Source organism: Lampetra fluviatilis, chromosome 2, assembly GCF_964198595.1.
Source record: "Lampetra fluviatilis chromosome 2, kcLamFluv1.1, whole genome shotgun sequence".
In the NCBI taxonomy this organism is placed as follows: domain Eukaryota; kingdom Metazoa; phylum Chordata; class Hyperoartia; order Petromyzontiformes; family Petromyzontidae; genus Lampetra; species Lampetra fluviatilis.
Window position 1 is genome coordinate 30,920,832 of NC_136276.1, and position 24,043 is coordinate 30,944,874.

Below are 24,043 nucleotides of genomic sequence, written 5' to 3' on the forward strand. Positions count from 1 at the left end.
TGGTTACGTTTGATTTTTCTTTTATTCTGGGCATCGTTTGTGATTAAACTGAAAGCCCGAATTCTCGTCAATCTGGGGGTGTGTGTGTGTGGGCTCATGGCAGGGTTGGCCCGGAGGTAGCCAGCTGGCGTGCTGGTAGGGGGGAGAAGGCAAAAGGGGCAGCGTGCCCGGGGGCTTCACACAAAGGAGGGCCCAAACACGGGGCACAGGCCTCCAGTAACCTCCCTGGGTGGCCTTGGCTCGCGGTTTTAGAGAGGCCGAGTTTTATGCTGACGACACCGTGCTCGTACGAAGAACCGTGAATTAAACGCAAAACGAAAGCCTCTTTACGTTTCGCCGGGTGGTGAAAATCATAACGTCTGAAAAAAAGCGAAGCAATCCAGGAGCGATGTTGATTCCATATCGTGACGCGCAGTTGCGACGGGGTGAAACGAGATCTCTGAGATTGTCAAGGTCCGGCAACGCGCGGTCGAACGTGGTGCTCCTCCGGCGTTGTGCTCTGGTTTGACCCCTGCAGCCACCAGAGGTCACCGGCTGACCGCGGCATTTTATTAAAAAAAAAGTGTAAAACGATTCTCGAATTGAACGACAGTCGTGGTTCATGACAAATCACCAGGGAAAGTTGCCGACGGGCGGGGGCGAATACTTTCACCCCCTAATTCCCATTCCACGCGTGTTTTTGTAAGATTCTAAACACCGAAGCATCGCCAAAAAGTTTGTACCAAGAATATCAGCTGCTCCAAAATACAGGGTTTCTTTTGGGGGGGTTGGGGTTAGATCACGTTTTATGTGTCGTTAAACCCACCACCACCCGACACAGCTTAATTAGTAAGGTTTGTCATGTAAACGGAACATGCCAATTCGTTTGTAGTACAGCACTGTTTTGTTCGAGAGCCAAGCCACAACATTTACAATCGGGCTGTCACCTGATGATGCTCGTTGTAATTACTGGCAAAACGTCATGCTCAGATTGTAAATGTTGTGGCTTGGCTCTCCAACACCGGTGTGCTGTACTAGTAGTAATGAGTAATCCATACTCTTTGGTTCTTTCGGCAAAGTCACGGAGGTATAAAATTAATCGCCACATTTCGGGCGCAACACAAGCGTCCATCGGCGACCCCCTAGATTCGCACGCTTGTGTTGCGCCCGAAACGTCGTGATTTATTTTATTTTATACATACGTGACTTTACCGAAAGAACCAAAGAGTAGAGTAGTAACGAATTTGCAAGTTCTGTTTACATGATAAACCTTATTAAGTGGCTGTGTTGGGTGGTGGCGGGTTTAACGACACATTTACGCGATCTAACCCAAAAACAAACCTGCATTATGGATGACATTGGTCGCGAAAGCCTACGCGTTTCATATCAGCTGCTGTTGCGAACTCAAGTGTACACCTGGCTGTCCGATTGAGCTCTAAGAAGTTAACTCCGTGTTTTCAAGCTTCCGGCTTCCCCCAAGGCACCAATGAAGTGATATATTTTTAAAGGAAAAATAAACGGTTTATCACACTTCTACCTCTTGCTCGCTTGGAAATCACTCATCGGGCAACCGCATTCAAACGGCTGGGTTACACACAACGGAGGTGGGGTGTTTGAGACGGCCGGGTGGTGGACACGCCGCGGAAGCTGCTGCCTTACAGAGGAGTCTGAGACGGTCGTGGTTTAGATATCTCGGGATTTATTCCCGAGAAGCCCATTCCCAGGTGGGTCCAGACACACGCGCACACCCCTGGCGTGGTGACGGCAGCCGGAGTCCAGCGTGACCCCACGGTAACGATCCGCTCCGAACTCTCCTTACCGCCCCCCCACCAACAGTCCTCGGCGCTCCCTCGATTTGCACGCCCACCGGCGGGCGGGCGAAGGAAGACGCGACACAAACGTCGACCAGTCATCGATGGGCGTTTTGGAAAAACTCGATGAACCACAACCACGAGAGTTAATGGTTCGCAAGGTAGTTTTGTCAACGGTTAGGTGGATTTAAGCGGGTGAATCGTTAAGTGATTGTGCCGCCACCTGCGGGGAGATGATACAAAATTACCAGACACCGATTACCGAATATTTGATAGAAGCTGGCATCATAGTCTCCGTGTTGGGTTATTATCCTCCCCATTCAAACCCCAGGAAGTGGGTTGGGAATATCATACACACAAGGACAAGTGATCGCAATTACCTAGGAGCCACAAATAAATAACACTCCGTTGTTATTCTACAAGTCGGCGTTCGCCCGAGCGTGACAAATCTGCGTGCCGAGTTTTCGCAAAAATAATCCTCGTCCAAATGACGCCGATGAAACTTTTCCGCTTGTTTAACGGCGCGCGGTGGGGAGAGTGGGCAGCAGGGAAAGAAATAACGCAAACCGAGCCCCCGTGGCAAGGCCCGATTAACGCGGGGGGGGGGGGGGGGAATTGCAGCCTGGAGCCTCAGATTTTGAGAGAATGCCCGACAAACATACGTTGTGAAATGTAAAACGGTAGCACTACAGTAAGTCCGACGGTGTAATTTGGTATTTGAAGCTATAGTGTTACTGTGAGTGTTAAGGTTTATGTGCTGGATTAAAATAGTTTTGTTAGTTTTAACATTTATCTTTGTGCATATGTATTTCGTCTATATATGTCACATTTCAAAACTAGAACTGAAAAAAAACAATGTGAATAACAATGGAGCATTTGGGCACCAGGCATGTTGTGGTGTTGAAACAGGGAATGGATTGCATTTACGAGGGGGCACACCTCCAAAACTATAACAGTTCCCCAAAAACTTCATCCGGGCTTGCCCGATGAAAAACACAATTGGTCCGTGAGGACGTCACGTGATCCCGGCATCATAGCCAATCCCACAGTAGTTGTGTGACGATTAGCTACTCAGGGGGGAGGGGGCAAACATTAACGATTGCGTGACATCGCGCGTGCTGATACGTCTTTGAATTCTACATTCTACTTGGAAATGCCGCAGTTTCCTGTGGACGCCTCACTTCCTGTTGAACTACCCACCCCACCCCACCCCCCCCCTCTCTTTGATTGGCCACAGCTGTGTATAAATTGAGGCTGGTGAAACAAGTAGGAAGCAGTTTCCACAAGACCTCCAAACAACGGGATCATAGGTCCTGTGCCGGATCCCGAAACATGGCTTTAAAGCTGCAATTGAAAACTATACATCGGCAATTACATGTTTTATTAATTGATCATAAATTACTGCAGCGCAGGTGTGGGATATAAAAGTAGAATCCGCAGACCAGCCGTTAATAATATGAAGCCTTGAGGCAGCGTATAAAAAGTTATTTAAATAAAAGTCCTATTTATGCTATTACTTAGCAGAGCTAAGATCAAATCAACGCTTGTTTGGGCACCGTGATGATGCCACCTATGTTTTGCATTGACGAAATTCTACGAAACTACATTGGGTCTACGACATCTTCCCAGCTACACCGAGGTCGATGCGGGCGTCCCTCGCTTACAAAAAGCCGCATCTTAAATAGTGCTAATAAAACGCACAAACCTCCGGATGTCGTTACAGCAAAGTCCGTGTAAGATATCTCAAAGCTATAAAAAAAAATTGCGTTTATTTCGGGAAAGTAAAAAAAACAGGAGTCGTCTTTCTCCTGTCCCCGCGCGGGTGTTAGGGGAGTTTGGGATAAATCACGGAGCGCTAAGCTGGCACCGCGTGGGATATATCTTCAGGAGATCCAGTCCCCGGGATAGCTCCGGATAAAACGAAGCCCTGGGAAGCAAACTGCGCGGTCATGTCTTGACCGCAGGAATGTGACGTCGCTTATAAATATTCTATCGTAGATTTTTTTTATTTAATGTATTTTCTTTAGGCTGGAATATGTGAAGCCCTCTTGTTTCGTTTTGCCTTTCAGGCTCGTGAAAACAAATATCAATAATGACGATTATAATGAAAACAGTAATAATAATCATAACAGTGTCCACTCCCAAACAAAAGTTGGCCGCTCCTAGTTGCTGTCGGGGACTTGCGTTTCGAGGAATTTTTTGACGTCAATCATCTCCTAATGGGACACAAGGGGAAAGGGAAGAGAAATAATCACAATCGCTCAGACGAAAATCAAACATTTAGGGCACGATCCACACCTCAGTGAACGTGGGGGTTCTTTCATCAGACTTTTGGCTGCAATGCAATCGAGTAGAACGTTGCGTGCGAGCGAGTGATTGAGCAAACGTGAGAGTGAGCGAGGGAGTAACTGAGCATTCACGTGAGAGAGTGACTAAGCCATCGGAAGATGGTTTAGCCAATCGCCACTCTCGCCACCTCTTGCATGGATGGGCAGGATTGCTCAAACAAGAGTGTGGGTGAGCGAATAAATGATCGATAATGAGGGTGGGTGAGCAAATGAGCAATAGTGCAAGCAAGTGACCGACCGATCATGAGAGACAGCGAGCGAGCTTGACCGCGAGAGTGGGCGAGTGAACGAGCGCTCTATCGATCACGAGTGAGCGAGTGATTAAGCCGCCGCCGTCGAACAATCGTTTGGTCTCGTGCGTGCGTTAGGGGGGCTCGCTACCCCCCCCCCGGTTCCCCCCCGCCCCCCACACCTCCTGCGTGGACGAGTGTCCCAGGCCACGGTACGTCTTGAAGGTGACGGCGTCGGGGCCCAGGAGGGAGCGCAGCTTGTCGGCCGTGAGCTGCCCGAAGAGCGGTGGCACCAGGAGGTCCGCCTCGCCGTGGCACTGCAGGACCGGCACGCCGGCGTGCGTCCCGTCCGACTGTGGCCGCCAAACCAAAAGGACAAAGATGCCGTTGGCGCAGGTTGCTGTCGGCGAGCAACTAATGACGGTCGGAACTGCGCACCTAATCTCTTCGTTTTTTCGTATGGCTGATGTAGACGCAGAGCAACAACTACGATTTCACATCCAGGTGGTCAAGCCAGATAACCGCGTCAGGAGTAACGGAGTGTATCGCTGCGACGTCTCCTTCATATTGGTGGGTCGGGCATTGCGTCTGTTGTGGATGACCACAGTCGCACACTGGAAAGTTTTGAAATTTTCCATTTGTGCAGCATGGTTTACACGGATGCAGATTAGGGTAGGCCATGATAAAAACCAGGGACTTTCTCTGTTGGGTCTTTCACAATGGGGAGCCGCAGGCGCACCTAATGAGCGAGGCCGTGTGGACCGCACCAACTTCTGCCCGGCCACATTTTGTCTCCCTAGTGCTGATGATGTTCCCGACACACCGCACGAGGTGTCAATGTGTAAGGCTGAGTCGACCTAACTGTATACACAAAGACAAAGATCCCCCGTGTAGCCTTGAGCAAACTGTCGAGGCAAGTGCCGCTCGCGAAGCCCCTGAGGGGTCGGTGTGGCCAACACCATGCCCAGCTTCCTTTGTCTGGGCACAGCTACTCAACCTAGCAGAGGCCCAGGGGACTGGGTGAAATATTTCGCTACTGTTATTGATCACGAGCAGGAATTTCCAAGTAGTCTAATCGCTCGTAGCGCAGTGCGCTAACCGCTGCGCCACCGCTCGCCCGACGACCGCACACGTACGGACACAAGTAAGAACAAAGGTCCCCCGTGTAGCCGCTAACAGACTGTTGGGGCAAGTGCTGTTAGCGAGGTGCGCATGGTGCACGAGGAGGCGGTGTGGACAGTACAACACCTGTGTTGCTCTGTCTCCCCACCGCTGATGTTGACACACTGCACCAGGCACTCACAAAAGTGACCGCGTACGGTAATTGTGTTTGACGGTGGTGATGGCGGTGATGTTGGCGGCGGTATTGTTGGTGGGGATATTGGTGATGGTGGTGATGGAATTGGTGGTGGTGATATTGGTGATTGATAGTGTTGGCGATACTTGTGATGGTGGTGATGGTGGTGTTGGTGGTGTTGGTGGTGTTGGTGGTGTTGGTGATGGTGGTGTTGGTGGTGTTGGTGATGGTGGTGGTGGTGATGGTGGTGTTGGTGATGGTGGTGTTGGTGATGGTGGTGTTGGTGATGGTGGTGTTGGTGATGGTGGTGTTGGTGATGGTGGTGTTGGTGATGGTGGTGTTGGTGATGGTGGTGTTGGTGATGGTGGTGTTGGTGATGGTGGTGTTGGTGATGGTGGTGTTGGTGATGGTGGTGTTGGTGATGGTGGTGATGGTGGTGGTGTTGGTGATGTTGGTAATGGTGGCGATGGTGGTGTTGGTGATGGTGATGTTGGTGTTGGTGATGGTGGTGTTGGTAACGAGGGTGTCACCTGTGTGAACGAGTCTCGGAGGGGCAACCAGCAGCTCAGAGCCACCACCCCGCCCAGCTTGTGCCGACTCGTGAGCGCCGTGTAGAGAGACAGAGCGCCACCCTGTGCGCGCCACAACGCGTGCAGCACAACGCACGTCATTGCACACCGCAACACACGTATATCACGCCAAGCGTGCATCTTGAAACACGCGTGTCTCGAAATAAGCGTCGCAATGGGCGCGACGCGCAACGTCTAACGCACGAGGCACGTGTGGAAGCGAGACGTCCTCGTGGCGCTGAAGAAAGCTCGTGAAAGGGAATGAGAGCGCAGATAAGGTGCGCGGGGTGGGTGCGTGCGACGGCTGCTGTACCTGTGAGAATCCGGCCAGTACGATGCGGTGAGATGGGATACCAGCTTTAATCTCCTGCTCTATCAGACCCCGAACTAGAACAAACACACACACACATATAAGGGGCATGCACAACGATGAAGATTCCCTGTATAGCCATAACATACTGTTGGGGCAAGTGCTATGAGCGGGCACCTATGAAGGCCGGTACAGTACACAAAGGGATGGGTGGGTCAGCACCACGCCCGACCGCCTGTTACCCTAGTAGTGATGTTTTCACATCGCACCAGGCACTCATTTGAGGCTGACTTGACCTAGGGCAGGCCCAGGTCGAGTTCAAATATTCATCACTGGTGTTGGCCGTGAACGGGGCCGAAGGGTTTATACCGCAATGTGTTAATAACCACGCTGCCGCTCCCCACAAATAGTCGTACATACGCACACACACACATGCACAACCACAGCCACATTGCCGATCCACTGTGCCATCAGACAGACAGCTTAAGGCAACGTCCAGACAGGAACCGACCGCTCGAGTGATACTCGGGCTTTGCCCCTTGCGCCTCTTTGACCTGTCAACCACTCGCCGCACACATTCTACACGAGAAATCCATCGTAAATATTATTACTGTGGATTGGCAAAGGAGCTGTGAATTGGCATTAATCACCAGCGAAACGTCGTACTCAAATTGTAAATATTGTGGGTCTCTTCACCCAACACGCTGGATGTGCTGAAGTAGTTTTGTTTACATGACAAAATTTGGTTGTGACGGGTGGTGGTGGTGGTGGGTTAACGACACAATTTTATTTACGCAATCTAACCAAAAAACACTTTACTATGAATAATGTTGGTCGCAAAAAAGCCTACGCGCTGAACATTCATGATTAAGACGAACCGGTCTCGGCCGCTCTCTTGATCCCATCCTCGTCCTCCGTTGCATCAGGGCTCAGGCCGATGATGTCGAACCTGTGCCAGGGATCATAATTTGAGAGCCAAAGGTCACTCACCGGCGAAAAGGTCAAAGGTGATGGACTCCATTTCAATTCACACATTTGCCACACAGATTGCTTTCGATTCATAGACACAGTTGGGGGAAACCACAGACTAAGCGGGACGTCAGCCGTAAGAACCGGCACCACCAATATTGCCCAAGCTTTGTGGCCCCGACATTGGGATGTTTGGCCAGCTCCAATAATGAGTATTTATGAGTGTGGCAGGAGCGCTCGCAGAAAACCCACAAGTGCAAGGGAGAAACACTCTATCCCCCGTCCCACCCCCATACAATTTGGAGATTAATCCGCCTGTTCTGCTGCCATCTCATGGCGAGCCAGGGTGGCCGCTGGATCCGGACAGTGAACCTCTTGCAACGAGCGGTGAATGCGCTACTGCTGGCCCACGTTATCAGGTGTGTGTGTGTGCTTTTGTATTTGTAGGGAGCGATAGTGTAACAGTCAGCATGCTGCCCTACGAACCCGGCGACCCGAGGTCGATTCCCGCTCATGGCCAATACCAGTGACGATTATCTGAACCGGTTCAGGTCTCCCTTAGGTCGACTCAGCCTCAAATGGGTATCTGGTGCGGTGCGTCAACATCGCTACTGGGGAGACAAAGGCGGCCGGGCATGGTGCTGGCCACCCACCCCCTCGTGTGCCATGCCGGCCTTCATAGGTGCTCACTAACAGCAACTTGCCCCAACAGTCTGTTAAGGCTACACGGGGGATCTTGTCTTTGTTTGTCTCTGAGTATTAATGTCATGGCGCTTTGAATGGAAAATTTGTGCCAGCAAGGCACCACATATAAAATTGACTTGACTATGTGTGGGCCGTTGTGTAGTGGTTGTCGCACTGCGCTATTAACCCAGCGACCCGAGTACGATTACCACTCGCGACCGATAACAGTGGTGAATATTTGAACTAGTCTTGGGCATCTCCTAGGTAGACTCAGCCTTAAATGAGTACCTAGTGCGGTGTGTAAACATCAGTACTGGAGAGACAAAGACGGCCGGACGCGGTGCTGGCCACCCACCTCCTCGTGTGCTCGTGCCAGCCTTAATAGGCGCTCGCTAACAAGAGTCTATTAAGGTTATACGGGGGATTTTTGTCTTTGTCTTGTTGCTGTGTGCGCGTATCCGTGCCTTACCAAGACGGCATCATCTGTCGCAGGTTGAGCGTGACCGGCATGAGAGGTCTGCGAATGAAAGAAGAAGACGACGAAGAAACAGAATAAGAAGAAAAAAAGATTATAACAACACGAACAACGTTATCATAAAGCCACTCGTAACAACGACAACAAATTAAATTTGAATGTGCACAGCATCTACATGCAACCGCATCTCAAGACACTTAAAAATAATTGCCAGACAACTAAACGAGGGTAGGGAGTGGTTGAGTTGGTGGGGGGGGGGGGGGCAGGCGGGGGGGGGGGGTCATCACAGCAGGGAAACACAGGAGAGAAAAGAGACACCAAGCAAACCGAGACCCAGCACCAACATCAACGACAACAACAAGTGCAATGATCATCCCCAGGGGCAACCGGGACAGCTGGGGCAGCACTAAAGAGTCCAGGCGGTGGCAGGGGTTGGCAGTATCCAAATTACATGATATCTAAATATATTATTTCATTCCATTTGTACATTGTAATTGGTATCTTCATTACACACCTCAATGTAATTGGTAACCTATCCACATTTCACTGCTCTAATAGTTTGTAATTTGAATGTGTTTTGCCCATCTCTGCCAAGGATATCCTTGGGAGGGGGGGGGGTGGCCGGATCCCATTCACCACTGAGTCTCACGCTTCCAAGCCACCCCTGGGCTCCCGGACACAGCGAGTCAGAATCAGAATATTTATTTATACTGGAGGAGGAATCCGATGAGCTATGAAGCTATTTTTCCACAGATGTCCAGTAGCCGTTAATCTCAGTAGTGACCATTGAACAGGGAGCTCCCCGCTCGCGGACCTGGTTCTACTTATAACAACGCATACGGTTGAAAGTTGCGATCCTAAAACGTTGTAAGAGAAAACGAAAGTAAATATCGGAGTGAGACCGTAACTTGACGAACAGACCAATATCGTACACTCTCTTACTCACTCGGGAGTTACGATAAAACTCCATCTTGAGACAAACTTAGGACATTGTTGCGACGTCCTAAGTTGGGTTCTGGTTTTCCTGACTCCAAACCGACCAGGTCGGGTGGCGTCGCGGTTATACCAAAACCGAGGACCTGGGTCAAGATCTGTGTGTATAGAATAAACTATTAAACTATTTTAACCAAGAATCTCAGCACTCACCTTGATCTAGAAGAACGCCGGCGTACAGAGTGGAACAACGTAAACGTGCAGACTAAACGATTAAACTAAACAATGTTCTATATTACCAGGTGAGGCCCACTGAGCTATGTAGCTATTTTTCAGAAGTGACCTGGCCACAAATAATCGCTCAACAAAGTGGCTCATCGCGTGGAAATATATAGCAGCCAAACGCATTTTTATTCTAAATGTGGAGGGAAAAATGGGAGGACCCGGAGAAAAATTCTCGCGACCACGGGGCGAGACATGCAAACTCCAAATACACAACAGGCGTCAGGGTCGGGATCGAATCCATGACCTCTTGCATACCAGGCGAGTCAGTTAACATCTTGCCACCATGGCGCCCATACAGAGGGACACCCGTGGGAGAGGGCGGGCAGAGGGGGGGGCGAGGGTTTGGCCAGGACATCACTCACGCGTGCGGGCAGACGTATTTGATGTGCGGCGACTTGAATTCGGACAGCACCTCCGCCCAGCCGTGGCTACCGAAAGAAGAAAAAGAAAACAGAGAATGTCCATTTAAGGCAAACACACGACCAACCCCACTGGGTGACTGCTGTCAGGAGGCCATGTGGCAGCAGTAAAGCAAGTAGGTCTACGGTCAATCTGAGTGCCGGGCCTCACAAAAAGAGGGCCTCAAAGTAGCCATGTAGATGGTGGAAGGGGACACGACTCGGTGTTCTGCACCAGGATTCTCGATGGCACCGAGTGAATATCGTGAACCCATCTGGGTGAACTTTGAGTGCTCGCCGCTCGTATTCATAGCGGTTTTTCTTCAGGTACTCTGGTTTTGTTTAATCTTCCACGAAGGGATTGGCCAAATATTCCAATGCAGGACCTTCCTGAAAATGTTTTATTTGAGACCCATTGAGGCTTTCATGGGTAAAGGGCAATATATTTTTTCATGAATGTCAAAGTGAATCTCTACTTAGTGGTGCACATCTCTGATGGCTGTCCTGAGCCAGCAGTGGAAATTCCACTTTCCCATGGTGGGATCCATTCCCTTTGCAGGATGATCATTCCTGACAACCCCGCTCAGAGTGGTTCAGTGTCAGTTTGTACCCATTTTAGCCACTCTAGACAGATGATGAGGATGATGATCGTAGCATTAGTGGATGATGATGATGATTACAATATGACAAAGATGATGAATAGTCTGATGGATGGATGGATATTCATTCACTATTAATAATGCTGAAAATGGTTATTCATGATGATGCATAATGATTCAACAATAATTCTTCCGATGATGGTGATGATTCAATGATGACTATTTAGCCACGATGATTCTGATGAAGATGATGACGAAGATGATGTTGATTCAGCAATGATGATCTTAATGGCAAACAGAACAGGAGTTGCTTAACTGTTGACCAGGTCTGGAACCCGGAACCTCTTGCCCAGGGGCTCTGCTGCTCCACCACAGCTTTGTAATTAACTTTGTAATTATGTTGCAGACAATGATACTCAGAAGACAAAGATCTCCTGTGTAGACTGAACAGACTGTTGGGACAAGTGCTGTTAGCGAGCACCTGCGAAGGCCGGCACGGCACGCAAGGAGCGTGGGCGGCCAGCACCACGCCTGGCCGCCTTTGCCTCCCTCGTAGCGATGTTTACACATAGCACCAGGTACTCATTTGAGGCTGAGTCGACCTAGGGGAGGCCCAGGAAACGTTCAGATAATCAACACTGGTGTTCGCCGTGAACGGGAATTGAACTCGGTTCGCCGGGTTTGTAGCGCAGCGTAGCGCTAACGACTACACTACCGCTCCCCACCTGAGAAGACAAGCGCGCACACGCGTTAAACCCGATTCCATTCTCAACAAATTCAGGCTGCGTAGATCGAGAGTTCAAATGAACCCACACATTCAAATGTAATACATTTTGATCGAAACAATCTTCCCTGTGTTCATATTTGTGGAATGTAAATCCCCACATGCCACCGCCTGTGCTCAGATGAATGGATAGAGGCTCAGTGTGTAGCTTTGGGCACCAGCCCCTAATCATATTACCTTAAAGCAGATTAGTGGTGCAGAGGCTCCACCCATCCACAGTAGCAGAGGTAGTAATCTCGCCATCGTACACACAGCGCCATGACTGTGCGCGTGTGTACTTTGTGTACTGTGAGATGAGTGCGTGTGCTGTGTGTGATTTGTGCGCCGAGTGTGCTGCGTACTGTGTACCATGTGTGCGGTGTGTGATGTGCGCGTCTATGTGCTACGTGACGTGTTTGACTGCGCAGTTCACTGTGAGGTCGGTATGTGTACTATGTGTGTATATTCCGTGTGTACTGTGTGTATATTCCAGATGTATTGTGTGCGGTGCACACTCGCTGTACCACGTGGTTCGATTAAACCCTGGAGTTGGTATCTCAATTGAGCCACACACAGCGTTTTGAGCTTTATATCCATGGAATTGGTTATAAGCCCGTAACAATTCCACTTATTTATCCACAAATTCTAAAAGAGTCTAATACGAGTACTCAAGAGGGTGCTGCTGCATCGGGATGTTCGTCCGAATAGTGCGAAAGGAAACTGGAGAACCTGGAGAAAACCCACCATGTCTCGGGGTTCCGACAAAGGTCTTGGGCTGAACAACTGGTCCAGAATGCGGCCACCACGATGCTCAAGCGAGCTTCATTACCATTCCTATAATAAAATCTCTGCATTGGCTTTTAATAAAATTTCGGGTACAATTTAAAGTAGTGCTGCGATCATACAAGGCCTTAAATGGCCTCGCACCATTTTACATTCAACGGCTGAAATACCTGGGCATACCGTCACTACCTCTCCGATATGCTGGTTTATATCTGCTCCACGTACCGAGAACTAGACTCTGCACCTGGGGTGACCGAGCTCTTGCATGCGCTGCGCCAAGACGACAGAATGCCCTCTCCACCAGTGGTGACACAGGCGAGCTCATTCGCCCCGTTTATGTCTTCTCTCAAGACTAAGCTGTTTCGCCTGGCCTACACTTCCCATGTACGACCAGTGAACTCTGGGCTTTGTGGTATTTATATTTCCTAACTTTGTGCATGGCGCACTGAGATTCCTGGATGAATTGCGCCTTATAAATGTAAATTATTATATCGCACGGACAGGCGCATGGACCCATTTGCTGTACTGCCTGCGAGTGCCATAAATCGCCGCGTGATCTACCATCCCTGTCCCGCGGTGGCTAACGGGCGTGCATCGCTGGCGCCGCCGCCACCGCCACCCCTGGCTCAACCGACGAAGGGGACTCTCGTGGTATCCAATCGAATTTCTTTAGAACCGATTTCTGTGTTCAGTTTATTGTCCTTCCCCCGCACCTCCGATCAGCACAGTTGGCTACATGCATACATACGAAAATTGAGCACATTCGTAGCAAATTTCGGTCATTACCGTGCAAGGCTATCGTCACGAAGGCGCTGCTTTTCACAGACGGGTACCGGTCTGCGGTCGTAGTCTCACGGGTGACGGTGCCACGTGGCTTGACCCGATTCGGTAATTTTTTGCAAGGAATGTTCAAAACTGGTGGGAAATGGAGGGTGAAGCCGGCAGGCAACGAGGTTTACTCTTTTTTTCGAGCAAATGCCACGGGGTCTTTTAACGTCCACCGTGAAAGCAGACGGCGCGGCATTAACCAGGGGTGGTCGCTGGGCTAGAACCGCGTGAACCTCTGCAACAAGCGGAGGACGCGATACCGCCCAGCGGTATCATTGATGATGACGGTGACGATGGTAAGACGGCGTTTGCCACGTACCCCGTGTCTCCAAGGCCATGGAGAAAAATCACCTGGAAGAGAACGAGGCGGGGGGGGGGATGGAAGGAAAAAAAACGTGGCGTCAGAAGTTTCGGTGGCAAAGAACCCGCGACGAACGAAGGCACCGATGATCATTCCTTCCCCGTCGCTCGCTCAAAAGCTTCAACAATAAAATCAACAACTTGCAATTGTGATGCGGCGAGAACGTAACAATCGCCGTCTCAGAGGAGGACAGAAATACACGCGGAGAGCGGGAGGGAAAGGGCGAGAGACAGAGAAAGTGAAGCAGAGAAAGGAAGTAGCTCACACACCCAAAGCACGCACTCGCTTACCTACCCACTCGCTGAATCACCCACACACGTACCCACTCACTCATAAACCCACAAACCATCTCATTTATACCCTTCTGTGAATGTACATCAAGGAAATGTGCCAAGTGGGTTTTTTTTTCTTTTCCGTGTTAATCCATTTTGCTTACTTGACGAAACGCTAACGGTGACGAACGCCGACTGCCAATGCTCCCAATTCCACTGCCGCTCGGCCGATTCTTTTGCGTTTCCTTTCCCCGGAAAAGGGTGACCTCCATAACACAGCCCACGACCCATCACACAGCCCACGACCCACCACACAGCCCACGGCCCACCACACAGCCAACGGCCAACACACAGCCCACGGCCCACCACACAGCCCATGGCCCACCACACAGCCAACGGCCAACACACAGCCAACGGCCCACCGCACAGCCCACACGGCCCATCGCACAGCCCACCAAACAGCCCACAGCCCATCACACAGCCCAAGGCCCTTCACACAAACCACGACCCATCACACGGCACACGGCCCATCACATCCCATGATCCAGCACATACCTCGTCGTCCAACCAAATTAAGTGAAAAACCAGTCCAGTCAGCAGTGTCATTATTATTGTTGATGGGGGCGCCGCGGTGGCGAGATGTTAACTGCCTCGCCTGGTATGCAGGAGGTCGTAGGTTTGATCCCAACCCTGGCACCTGTATATTTGGAATTTGCACGTTCTCTCTCCCCGTGGTCACGTGGATTTTTCTCCGGGTTCTCCGGCTTTTCCCTCCACGTTCAAGAACATGAGTTTTAGAGTATTTGGCTGCAACAAACCACTTCATTGAGCTATCATTTGTGGCCAGGTCACTTCTGAAAAAGAGCTATATCGCACAGTGGGCCTTACCTGGTAAAATAAAAAAGCTAAATAGGTAATTAGTAACCATATTGAGACCATCAGCTAACTGAAATCGAAAAGCTAATTCGATCAAAGGCGACCGAAACCCGGATCTGAAACCTTGGAACTCAGTGTTGGCGGCTCAGAGTCTCCAACACGGCCATTATGAACACCCAGAGCCAGGCCAGCCACCTCTTCAGGGAGCACACTAAACTCAACTATACGCACGTTGATTCTAAATGTGGAGGGGAAAACCGGAGGACCCGGAGAAAAATCCACGTGACTGCAGGGAGAGACACATGCAAACTCCAATTATATAGCAGGCATCAGGGTCGGGATCGAACCCATGACCTCCTGTATACCAGGCGAGGTAGTTAACATCGGCCACATTGTAGCCTCGCCTCCGAGTAGACGAGCGGTGTGGGTGCCCCTCCCCGGCAGAGCCCCACGGCTCGACACGGCGCTCGAACCGTCTCTGACCGCGGCACGGCAGGCTCTCCGTTGAATTATCGCGATTATAAAACCATCCGTGCGGATAAAGAGAGGAAATTGCAGTGGCTCTCCATCACGACGCAGTAGAAAACGAGACGTGTATTTCAGAAACGGGGCCTGTGGGAGGGCGGGCGGGCGGGCGGGCGTGCGGGCGGTTCTGGGCCGACGACGGTGAGAATTTACGACCATCATGAGCGTCGTCCAGGGTCGGCGGGGACGACCGTGATGAGGAAACATAAATAGGCTCAGCTCTGTCCCTCCACGGGACAGTAACAGCCACAAGGGCTTTCATTCATTGCCCCCCCCCCCCGAGTATTTTCCAGCTGCGCGTGCGTAAAACGTGGCGTTCTCCGTGCTCCAGTGCTTCATTTGCAGTGAGCGCGCAATATCGGAGCAGTGGCCAAAAGAAAAGCGTAACACGTCTGACGATTGCATAACGATCGGGTATATAAACACACTTGAATGGAGTTGGACAAACGTCCCAATATAGGACCACAGAGCTTGGGAAATTATTGGCACCGGCTGTGGCTGCTTTTCCGCTAGTCTGTGGTTTCCCGTGCCTCTGAATCATTCTCTTGCTCCCAGAGTGAACGAAAACTACGCACCACATTTTCATGAATTTTTATTGTTACATTGTAGCTCCACCTAAAAACATTTAGGGCGGACACCTAGCCTGGCTCAAGCAAACACTCTGAAAACACTGCCTTAGTGTCTCACAAGTCATGTTCCCAGGGAGTGCAAGGTCATTGCTGTGGGGGTAACCAAGGGCTGACCGCAAACGTTGATGCATGACATCTTCGCCTGGCGTGGAGATGCATGAGTGCGCAGCGTCACTGCCAACACGGTCAAAGTGTGCCTGAACACAAGGGGTAAGAAACACAAGGCACGCGGACCGAACACGACCCCACAAAATGTATTTATTGATTTTTTTACATTTTTATTTCATATTTCAACTAAATAAATGTTCCGCTATTTTTTTTATTTTACCATGTAAGGCCCACTGAGCTACATAGCTCTTTTTCAGAAGCAACCTGGCCATCACAAGTCATAACCCAACGAAGTGGCTTATCACGTGTAAATTTATAGCAGCCAACTACTCTAAACGCACGTTGTTTATAAATATGGAGGGAAAACCCGGAGGACGCAGAGAAAAAGCCACGCGACCACGGAGAGAGAGAGAACATGCAAACTCCAAAAATACAGCAGGTATCTGGGTCAGGATCAAACCCATGACCTCATGTATACCAGGAGAGGTAGTTAACATCTCGCCAATGCAAATAGTTCATGAGAATTATTCCGAAACGCAGGAACCACAAACAAGTGGGAGGACAAACTGAACCGGTGCCAACAATTGCCTAAGCACTGTGGCCATACGTTGGGACATTTGGCCAACTCTACGAACCAGTGTTTATGCATGTGTGAGGAGACCAGAATACCCCAAGGGATAACACTGAAAGCCTCGCAAAGATGGATTTAAAAATATAATTTGCTGTACTGCCAGCTCATGGCCACCTTGCAGCCCTGTGGTTTTTGGGAGCTTTGCAAATCTCCATCTGATCCACCAACCCTTGCCCCCCAAATGCTGAAACACAGCCATGCACCACTATATTAAGTTGAATACATGTGCATGTATTTTCACATCCACTGCTGGATGAGGTGCCTCCCTACGCCATAATGCGAGTTGTTGAGGGGGGGGGGGAGGTTAATTGACCATACTTTGACCACGCTGGTCAATGCGGACTGAGAAGGAGGCGAGCAATGGATTTGACAGCAATGGATGTTACTGCGCCGCCCAACCGCTGCCCACCGCGTGGCCTGTGACAACCTGGCACGCATGGTGCTCACCCATCCAAGCGTTGTCGGGGCTCAACCCTCTGTTAGATTCCGAGAAATTACGAGGTGGTGCGATTCAGTTACAGGCGCGCTGTTGTCAAACACGGTCAGTGTTTACGTGTCACCGTTGTCTTCCTCATTTCAGGGTGTAGCGCAACAACAACAACAAAAAACGACCTACGTAAAATATAACTTAGGCACTCTCTCCGGATGCTTACGGCGAGGGCCTATACGAGGTTAGCCACACACAAACATACATAGCGAGCGATTAAAAGACGAGCGTTATTTATACAGGAGCGTCATTCACAAAAAAAAATCGCATTTCGCAACCTTGCACAAGCTGCAACCCACAAGGAGGGAGGTGCATATATTTTAAGATGTTTTCAGCCGAATTAATGAGCGTTTCTTTTCATGCGGGAGTAAACTGCAATACCCGGAAAAAACCCACGCTTGCGAGAGAGCAACACTATCCCATACAGAAGCGTCAGATGATAGGAGTCCACACTTTGCTCTACCGCCTTCTCCGGACGAGCCAGGGAAGGAAGTTTCACAACATTTTTGCGATCCACAAACCCTCGCCTCCCCAAGGTTGGATTACAGGCGTGTGCGTAGCCACCGCCATGCCAATGATCAGATCGCATTGAACTGGCCAAATCTCGTCAGATCTCTAAGACTAGGCAGGCTTGAGGCTGGATCGTGCTTGGATCGGTGACCACCGTGAATATACCGGTGCTGTAGGAGCTGCGCGCAAGAAGGCAGTGCAGCAAGAGCCACTGCTGTGCAACACGATGCTCCCTCATCTTTACCAACCCGCGCTGACAAGCATTGCAGCATGGTCGACTATCCCCTATGGCTCGTATGGCACGGGGCATCCTTCTTTCAGCAATGGTTCGACCCGCAGAGGCAAGATCCCCCAGAAAGCCTGTTACGCGCTGTTCGGGCAAGTGCCGTTAGCGAGCGCCGATGAAGGCCGGCACGGGGTGTTGTGCGGTCGGTACTATGCGGGGCCGCCTTTGTCTCCCAGAATACGCATGTTTACACACCGCGCCAGGTACTCATTTATGAGTCTACCCAGGGGAGGCCCGGGACAAGTTCACATTTGCTACTGATGTAAGCCGTGGCCTTGAATGGAACGGAGGTCACAAGGTTCATAGCGCAGTGAGCTAAGCACTACACGACCGCTAATACACAATTAATTGTGTATTATTATTACTGAATGTGCTTTGGTCTTAAGTGAAATAGTTTTTTTGTTGATAAGGCCTATTTTTTTTCATCCAACCTACCAGTTTTCTAAACACATTTCACTCAAATAAACGGCAATTTTTCTTCTTTAGCTAAAAAAACCCAAACCTAAATTTCAACTCAGCTATGGCCAAGAACGGTAGCCAGGATTGTAGCACAATTATTTACACTGTCCCCTCTAATCAGCTTCATGCCCTTATTATCCTCTAAGGCTAAATCAGCTCATGCAAATGTGAGCCCACAGTAGCCTGCTAAAAGTAGACCACCTCATCCGCGTTGCTTCCTAACCATTCCCAACTACGACGGCGATGTTTTGTAAAGTCCGCAATGGACAGGTTGAAAATTACCGGTGAAATGAAGCCACGGATGGGTTAGTGCATGCTACGTGCGTTTTGGGGGGTTTTTAAAACTTCACCACCATCAGTTACGATAAACCCACTGCTGAATGAAGGGCTTCCCACACTGTGGGTGTCGTGGGGGTTATTTGACCATATTTCACCATGCTGGCCGGCACGGGTTGGTTAAGGTGGAGAGGCCAAGTGCAGTACAACAACGGATTGTACTGCACTGCCGCTCTCTGCAGCTCGCCACGGAGCCCCGAAGCAGTCTATAACACCGGCTTCATGCAAGGTGGTCGCCCCGGCATTGTGTAGGGTCGATGTGTCGGTGTCTAATCTCATATGGGCCATCAACCAGAAAAAGCCTACATGGTATTCGTGGGATGTATCCGACAACAACAACAAAGCGCTTTTGACCAAGTGACTTGCAATGTGCCTAAAAATACGACAGCGCTTGCATATGCGAGCACCATTCACTGCAGATTGAATGTTAAACACCTCTCCAAATTTTGAAAGACTGTATTGTTCATTTAGATTTAAAGCTTTCGTGACTGCAGGGATTCATATTCTTGGTTCTTTCGATAAAGTCACGTAGACGGGAAACAATAAAATAATAAAAATATAAAACAATACAATTCTCACGACGTTTCGACTGCAACACAAGCAATCATCATCAGGTGTGAAAAACACAGCAAGAACATTTTGCTGTGAGAATTTTATTGTTTTATATTTTTATTATTTTATTGTTTCCCTTCTACGTGACTTTACCGAAAGAACCAAGAACATGTATTGTTAATTGTTTAAGAGACAACCGATGAGACGTGAAGTGAAGCTCATATAGTTTTACAGTGTGCCTGGCAGGTCAGAGTAAGAAGAAATAATTTAAGACGTGGTAACCGTGTGTGCCTGTGTGTGGGGGGTGAATATCTGAACCGACCCTGGGCCTCGGCTAGGTCGACTCAGCCTCAAATGAGTACTGAACCTGGTGTGGTGTGCATAAAACATCAGCCCTAGGGGAGACAAAATATGCTGTGCGCGGTGTGAGCTAGCCACATGTGCCCATATAATAGGTGCTGCTCGCTAACAGCACTTGCACTAACAAGTCTGTTAGAGGCTATATACGATACGGGGGGGGGGTCTTTGTCTTAAATGTGTTGTTCACCCTTGTGTCGTGATAGAGAGTGTGTTTTTCCCAGCTTCGGTCGTACGTGGCACCCACCCGCTCGTTAAGAAAATGAACCGCACCACGGAGTTTGACATTTGGGCTCGCTGATTAACTTATGTAAGCCACTGACGTCAATCGTTAATATTTAATTAGAGTTTGTGCTCGCACGGCTGCACAGAGTTAGTTATTCATCCAGGATAGATACACGAAAAACGCACGCGTGTGTCATGCGCATACGAGTAATAAAATAAAGTTAAAGTGAAAAAAGATATGAAGCAAACGCGTGCGCATTGAGACTCATTATACAACTCCATAGCTTGACTTACAGCTTTCGTGACTGCAAGAATTAATATTATTGGGTCAGATAGGTTCAAAGAAAATGACGAAAAATAACAAAAAAACTACGATGCTTTGATCGCAGCACAAGCGGTCGTCTTCAGGGTACAAAAAACGTCGTAGTTTTTTGTTATTTTTCTTTGAACCTATCTACGTGACTTTACCGAAAGACCCCAAGAATATGAACTCCATAGCTTTCAAACCATACGGTTTACCCCGTATTCTTGTACAGGGAAATTTAGTTTACAGGTCCATACGGCGTACAGCCGTTTTGAATACGGGAAACATTTTTCTGTCTATTTGTTTGTGTTTCTCCCTTGTGATGGAACTTTGTAGGATGAACATTTACAGTTATAAGGGCATGCGGTGACCAATAAAGTCTGAATTGGTCTGTAATAAGGTAGGTACTGATAAGGGGGTTGACAGGTATGTAGTGATAATAATAGTTTTTCCCCCTTTTTTCTGGCAACAAAACTAAAACATTTTTACAAGGAATCATGTTTACATTAACCACAATACCTGTGGTCAGAATGCAAACAACAAACACACTCTGATAATGTCATGCATTGTCCTTGAAATTGATTGGTCCACACCAGAGACAGCTTTCCTTAGAGCCCAGTCTCACACGGTGTTCGACCAGATGACGCCAAAAGGCGCACAACTCAAAGACAACGCACCATCAGAGTAATGAGGGCTCAGGATAAGCATCTACTTCATGAGGCCTCCTTTGCCAGTGCCAAAATATAATAATAGGTTTTTCCCCCTTTTTTCTGGCAACAAAACTGAAACCTCAATCAATTTCAAGGACAATGCATGACATTGTCAGTGTGTTTTTGTTTGCATTCTGAACGCAGGTATTGTAATTAATGTAAACATGATTCCTAGTAAAAAGGTTTCAGTTTTGTGCATAAAAGCATGCGGTCAGTGACGGCCAAGGGCATTAAGGGGACGGTGAGATCATCCTCCGAGGAGATGAAGCGATGAAATGACCTCGTGTGCAGCTGGTGCTGGAGGGATTACTTGGGTCAGCTCTCTCATCCAGCAGTGGGGTGATCCTGGCTGCTGCTGAGGATTATTTACGAGCATGCTTTGCGAAACATTAAACATCACGAACGGCACACATATTACTGTAACGTCACCACAACATGCGTCTGCATGAAAGCAATTCGTGAGGCGCTCATACACAGGACACACATGGGTAACCTTAGGAACCAGTGATGGAAATTCCCGGTGCCTATGGCATGGGTCAACCAATTCAAAAGAGGACTGCTTCAAACCAAGTGCTCAATTTATCGACCCGGGAAAGGGGAGAAGATGATATGCTGAGTCAACTTCCTCACTATCTATGACCACGCATATATTAAATATTAATCTACTGCATTGCATCTGTTGACTCGGCAAACGGCAAATCCCGAGTCTCTACACTCTTACCCCAGGAGGGTCCTGCTACATTTCCGATGTTTGGCTAATTAACAATCTTTTTTAAAAGACTCCAACCAGACTTTGAATCAATAATATCTACACGATCACGGCAGCAACGTTGCCTTAAGGCCGTAATTGCAAGGACATCGGGGTTGTAGTCCGTGACAACATTCGACACGAATGTTCGTCACACACACACGCACCCACGATCTCACAGAGACCCACAAGAAACGAAACCCTCCCGCCGACTCACAACGGGCGAGGGTTGGTGGATCACATCACGAGGCTGACACAGAGACACACAGACAGACACACACAGAGACACACAGACAGACACACAGACAGACACACAGACACACACAGACACACAGACACACAGACAGACACACAGAGACACACAGACAGACACACAGACACACACAGGCAGACACAGACAGACACACAGACACACAGACAGACACACAGACAGACACAGACAGACACACAGACAGACACAGACAGACACACAGACACAACAACAACCGCCATTCGCCACTAAGTGGCGGTGACGTCACCACGACGCTTGTGCCAGGCCATGTGCACCCTGAGACACACACACAGACAGACACACACAGAGACACACAGACACACACAGAGACACACAGAGACACACAGACAGACACACAGACACCCCCTCGCCCTCTTCTATAGAACCCCGCGGATCACACCGCGGGAGGTGAACACGAGCCGCCACTCCATGTTACCCTGGCACGCTCGCTCAGCCACGCTCACACGCTCAACCCTCTCTCTCAGCTCCACTCTCTCAGCCCCCTCTCAGCTCATCCCCTCTCAGATCAGACCCTCTCAGCTCAGCCCTCTCAGCTCAACCCTCTCAGCTCAACCCTATCTCTTACCCCTCTCAGCTCACCCTCTCGCTCAGCCCTCTCGCTCGCTCAGCTCCACTCGCTCAGCCCCTCTCTCTCAACCCTCTCAGCTCACCCCACTCTCTCACCCCTCTCTCTCAGCTCACCCACTCTCTCAGCCCCGCTCTCTCACCCCTCTCTCTCACCCTCTCAGCTCCACTCTCTCACCCCACTCTCTCTCAGCTCCACTCTCTCGCCCTCTCAGCTCCACTCTCTCGCCCTCTCAGCTCCACTCTCTCGCCCTCTCAGCTCCACTCTCTCACCCCACTCTCTCTCAGCTCCACTCTCTCACCCCACTCTCTCGCCCTCTGAGCTCCACTCTCTCGCCCTCTCAGCTCCACTCTCTCACCCCACTCTCTCTCAGCTCCACTCTCTCACCCCACTCTCTCGCCCTCTCAGCTCCACTCTCTCACCCTCTCAGCTCCACTCTCTCACCCCACTCTCTCTCAGCTCCACTCTCTCACCCCACTCTCTCGCCCTCTCAGCTCCACTCTCTCACCCTCTCAGCTCCACTCTCTCACCCCACTCTCTCTCAGCTCCACTCTCTCGCCCTCTCAGCTCCACTCTCTCGCCCTCTCAGCTCCACTCTCTCACCCTCTCACTCACCCCTCTCACTGACCCCTCTCTCTCACCCCTCTCAGCTCCACTCTCTCGCCCTCTCAGCTCCACTCTCTCACCCTCTCAGCTCCACTCTCTCACCCTCTCACTCACCCCTCTCACTCGCCCCTCTCTCTCACCCTTCTCAGCTCCACTCACCGAGGCGGTGGCTCTCCTGGTCGCCGGTACGACGGCAGGGAGCGGCGCTGACATGTTATTGCCACACATACAAGACGCTTCGTTGATAAATTACTTCTCTTGTCACTGCGGTTATTGCGACGAGCAAGCCGCAATGTGTATGTTGTTTATCTTTGTTGTTGTTGTTGTTATCTTTGTTGTTGTTGTTGTTGTCAGCAGCGCGCTCCGCGTGCGCGCGCGCGCGGATAGAGCAGCGTGGCGAGTGATCTGCTGCCGTAGATTAACACAGCAACCCCTTGACGGCTGTCGTAAAGTGTTTTGAAGCCCGTGTCGTAAAACGCTCACGTGACGCTGTTTACTGAGACAAGGTGGGGGTGGAGAGGGGGGTCGTTGAGGCGGTTGTTGGTGGTGGGGGTGGTGGGGGAGTTGGGGAGGTGGGGGGATTTGGGAGGTGGGGGTGATGGGGGAGGTGGGGGGTGGGGGAGGTGGGGGGGTAGTGGAGCGGTTAGGACGTTAGGTGGGGGAGGTGGGGGTGGTGGGGGAGGAGGTGAGGGGCTTAGTGGGGGGGGGTTAGGTGGTTGGGGGGTAGCAGGGACGTCACGATTCGGTGATTCCCGTAGTCGATTTAACTCTTTTATTCCTTCATGCGTGGAACACTGCAGGTCGATGCAAAATCGGAATATTTATTTATTTGTACTGGAGGAATCCGATGAGCTATAAAGCTCTTGTTCGCAGATGTCCAGTAGGGGTGGGTCAGAACGTTAGAACAACAAACAAAACCACGATAGGAGTTCAAAGTAGTATA

The 24,043-nt window shown here is 50.0% G+C and overlaps 1 protein-coding gene across 1 annotated transcript; it reads right to left on the reverse strand.

The window, feature by feature from the left end:
- Nucleotides 1–1,661: 1,661 nt before the first annotated feature.
- On the reverse strand, nucleotides 1,662–23,516 carry LOC144945403 (acyl-protein thioesterase 1-like). Its single transcript, XM_078873925.1, has 9 exons — nucleotides 23,260–23,516; nucleotides 13,581–13,612; nucleotides 10,253–10,318; nucleotides 8,667–8,714; nucleotides 7,423–7,493; nucleotides 6,548–6,621; nucleotides 6,196–6,297; nucleotides 4,551–4,721; nucleotides 1,662–4,006 (listed from the first exon to the last, which is right to left on the reverse strand). Exons 1-9 carry the CDS (start codon nucleotides 23,326–23,328, stop codon nucleotides 3,953–3,955), a joined length of 687 nt encoding a protein of 228 aa, XP_078730051.1. The 5' UTR covers nucleotides 23,329–23,516; the 3' UTR covers nucleotides 1,662–3,952.
- Between the last annotated feature and the right edge of the window lie 527 nt (nucleotides 23,517–24,043).

Excerpts from the sequence above, each read along its gene's own strand:
- LOC144945403 (XM_078873925.1), bottom strand. The coding sequence starts at position 23,328 with ATGTGTGGCAATAACATGTCAGCGCCGCTCCCTGCCGTCGTACCGGCG. Across the intron at positions 8,715-10,252 it reads AAATACGTCTGCCCGCACGC|ACCTCTCATGCCGGTCACGC; the intron begins GTGAGTGATGTC and ends TTTCATTCGCAG. Across the intron at positions 6,622-7,422 it reads CAAGAGAGCGGCCGAGACCG|TTCGGGGTCTGATAGAGCAG; the intron begins GTTCGTCTTAAT and ends TGTTTGTTCTAG.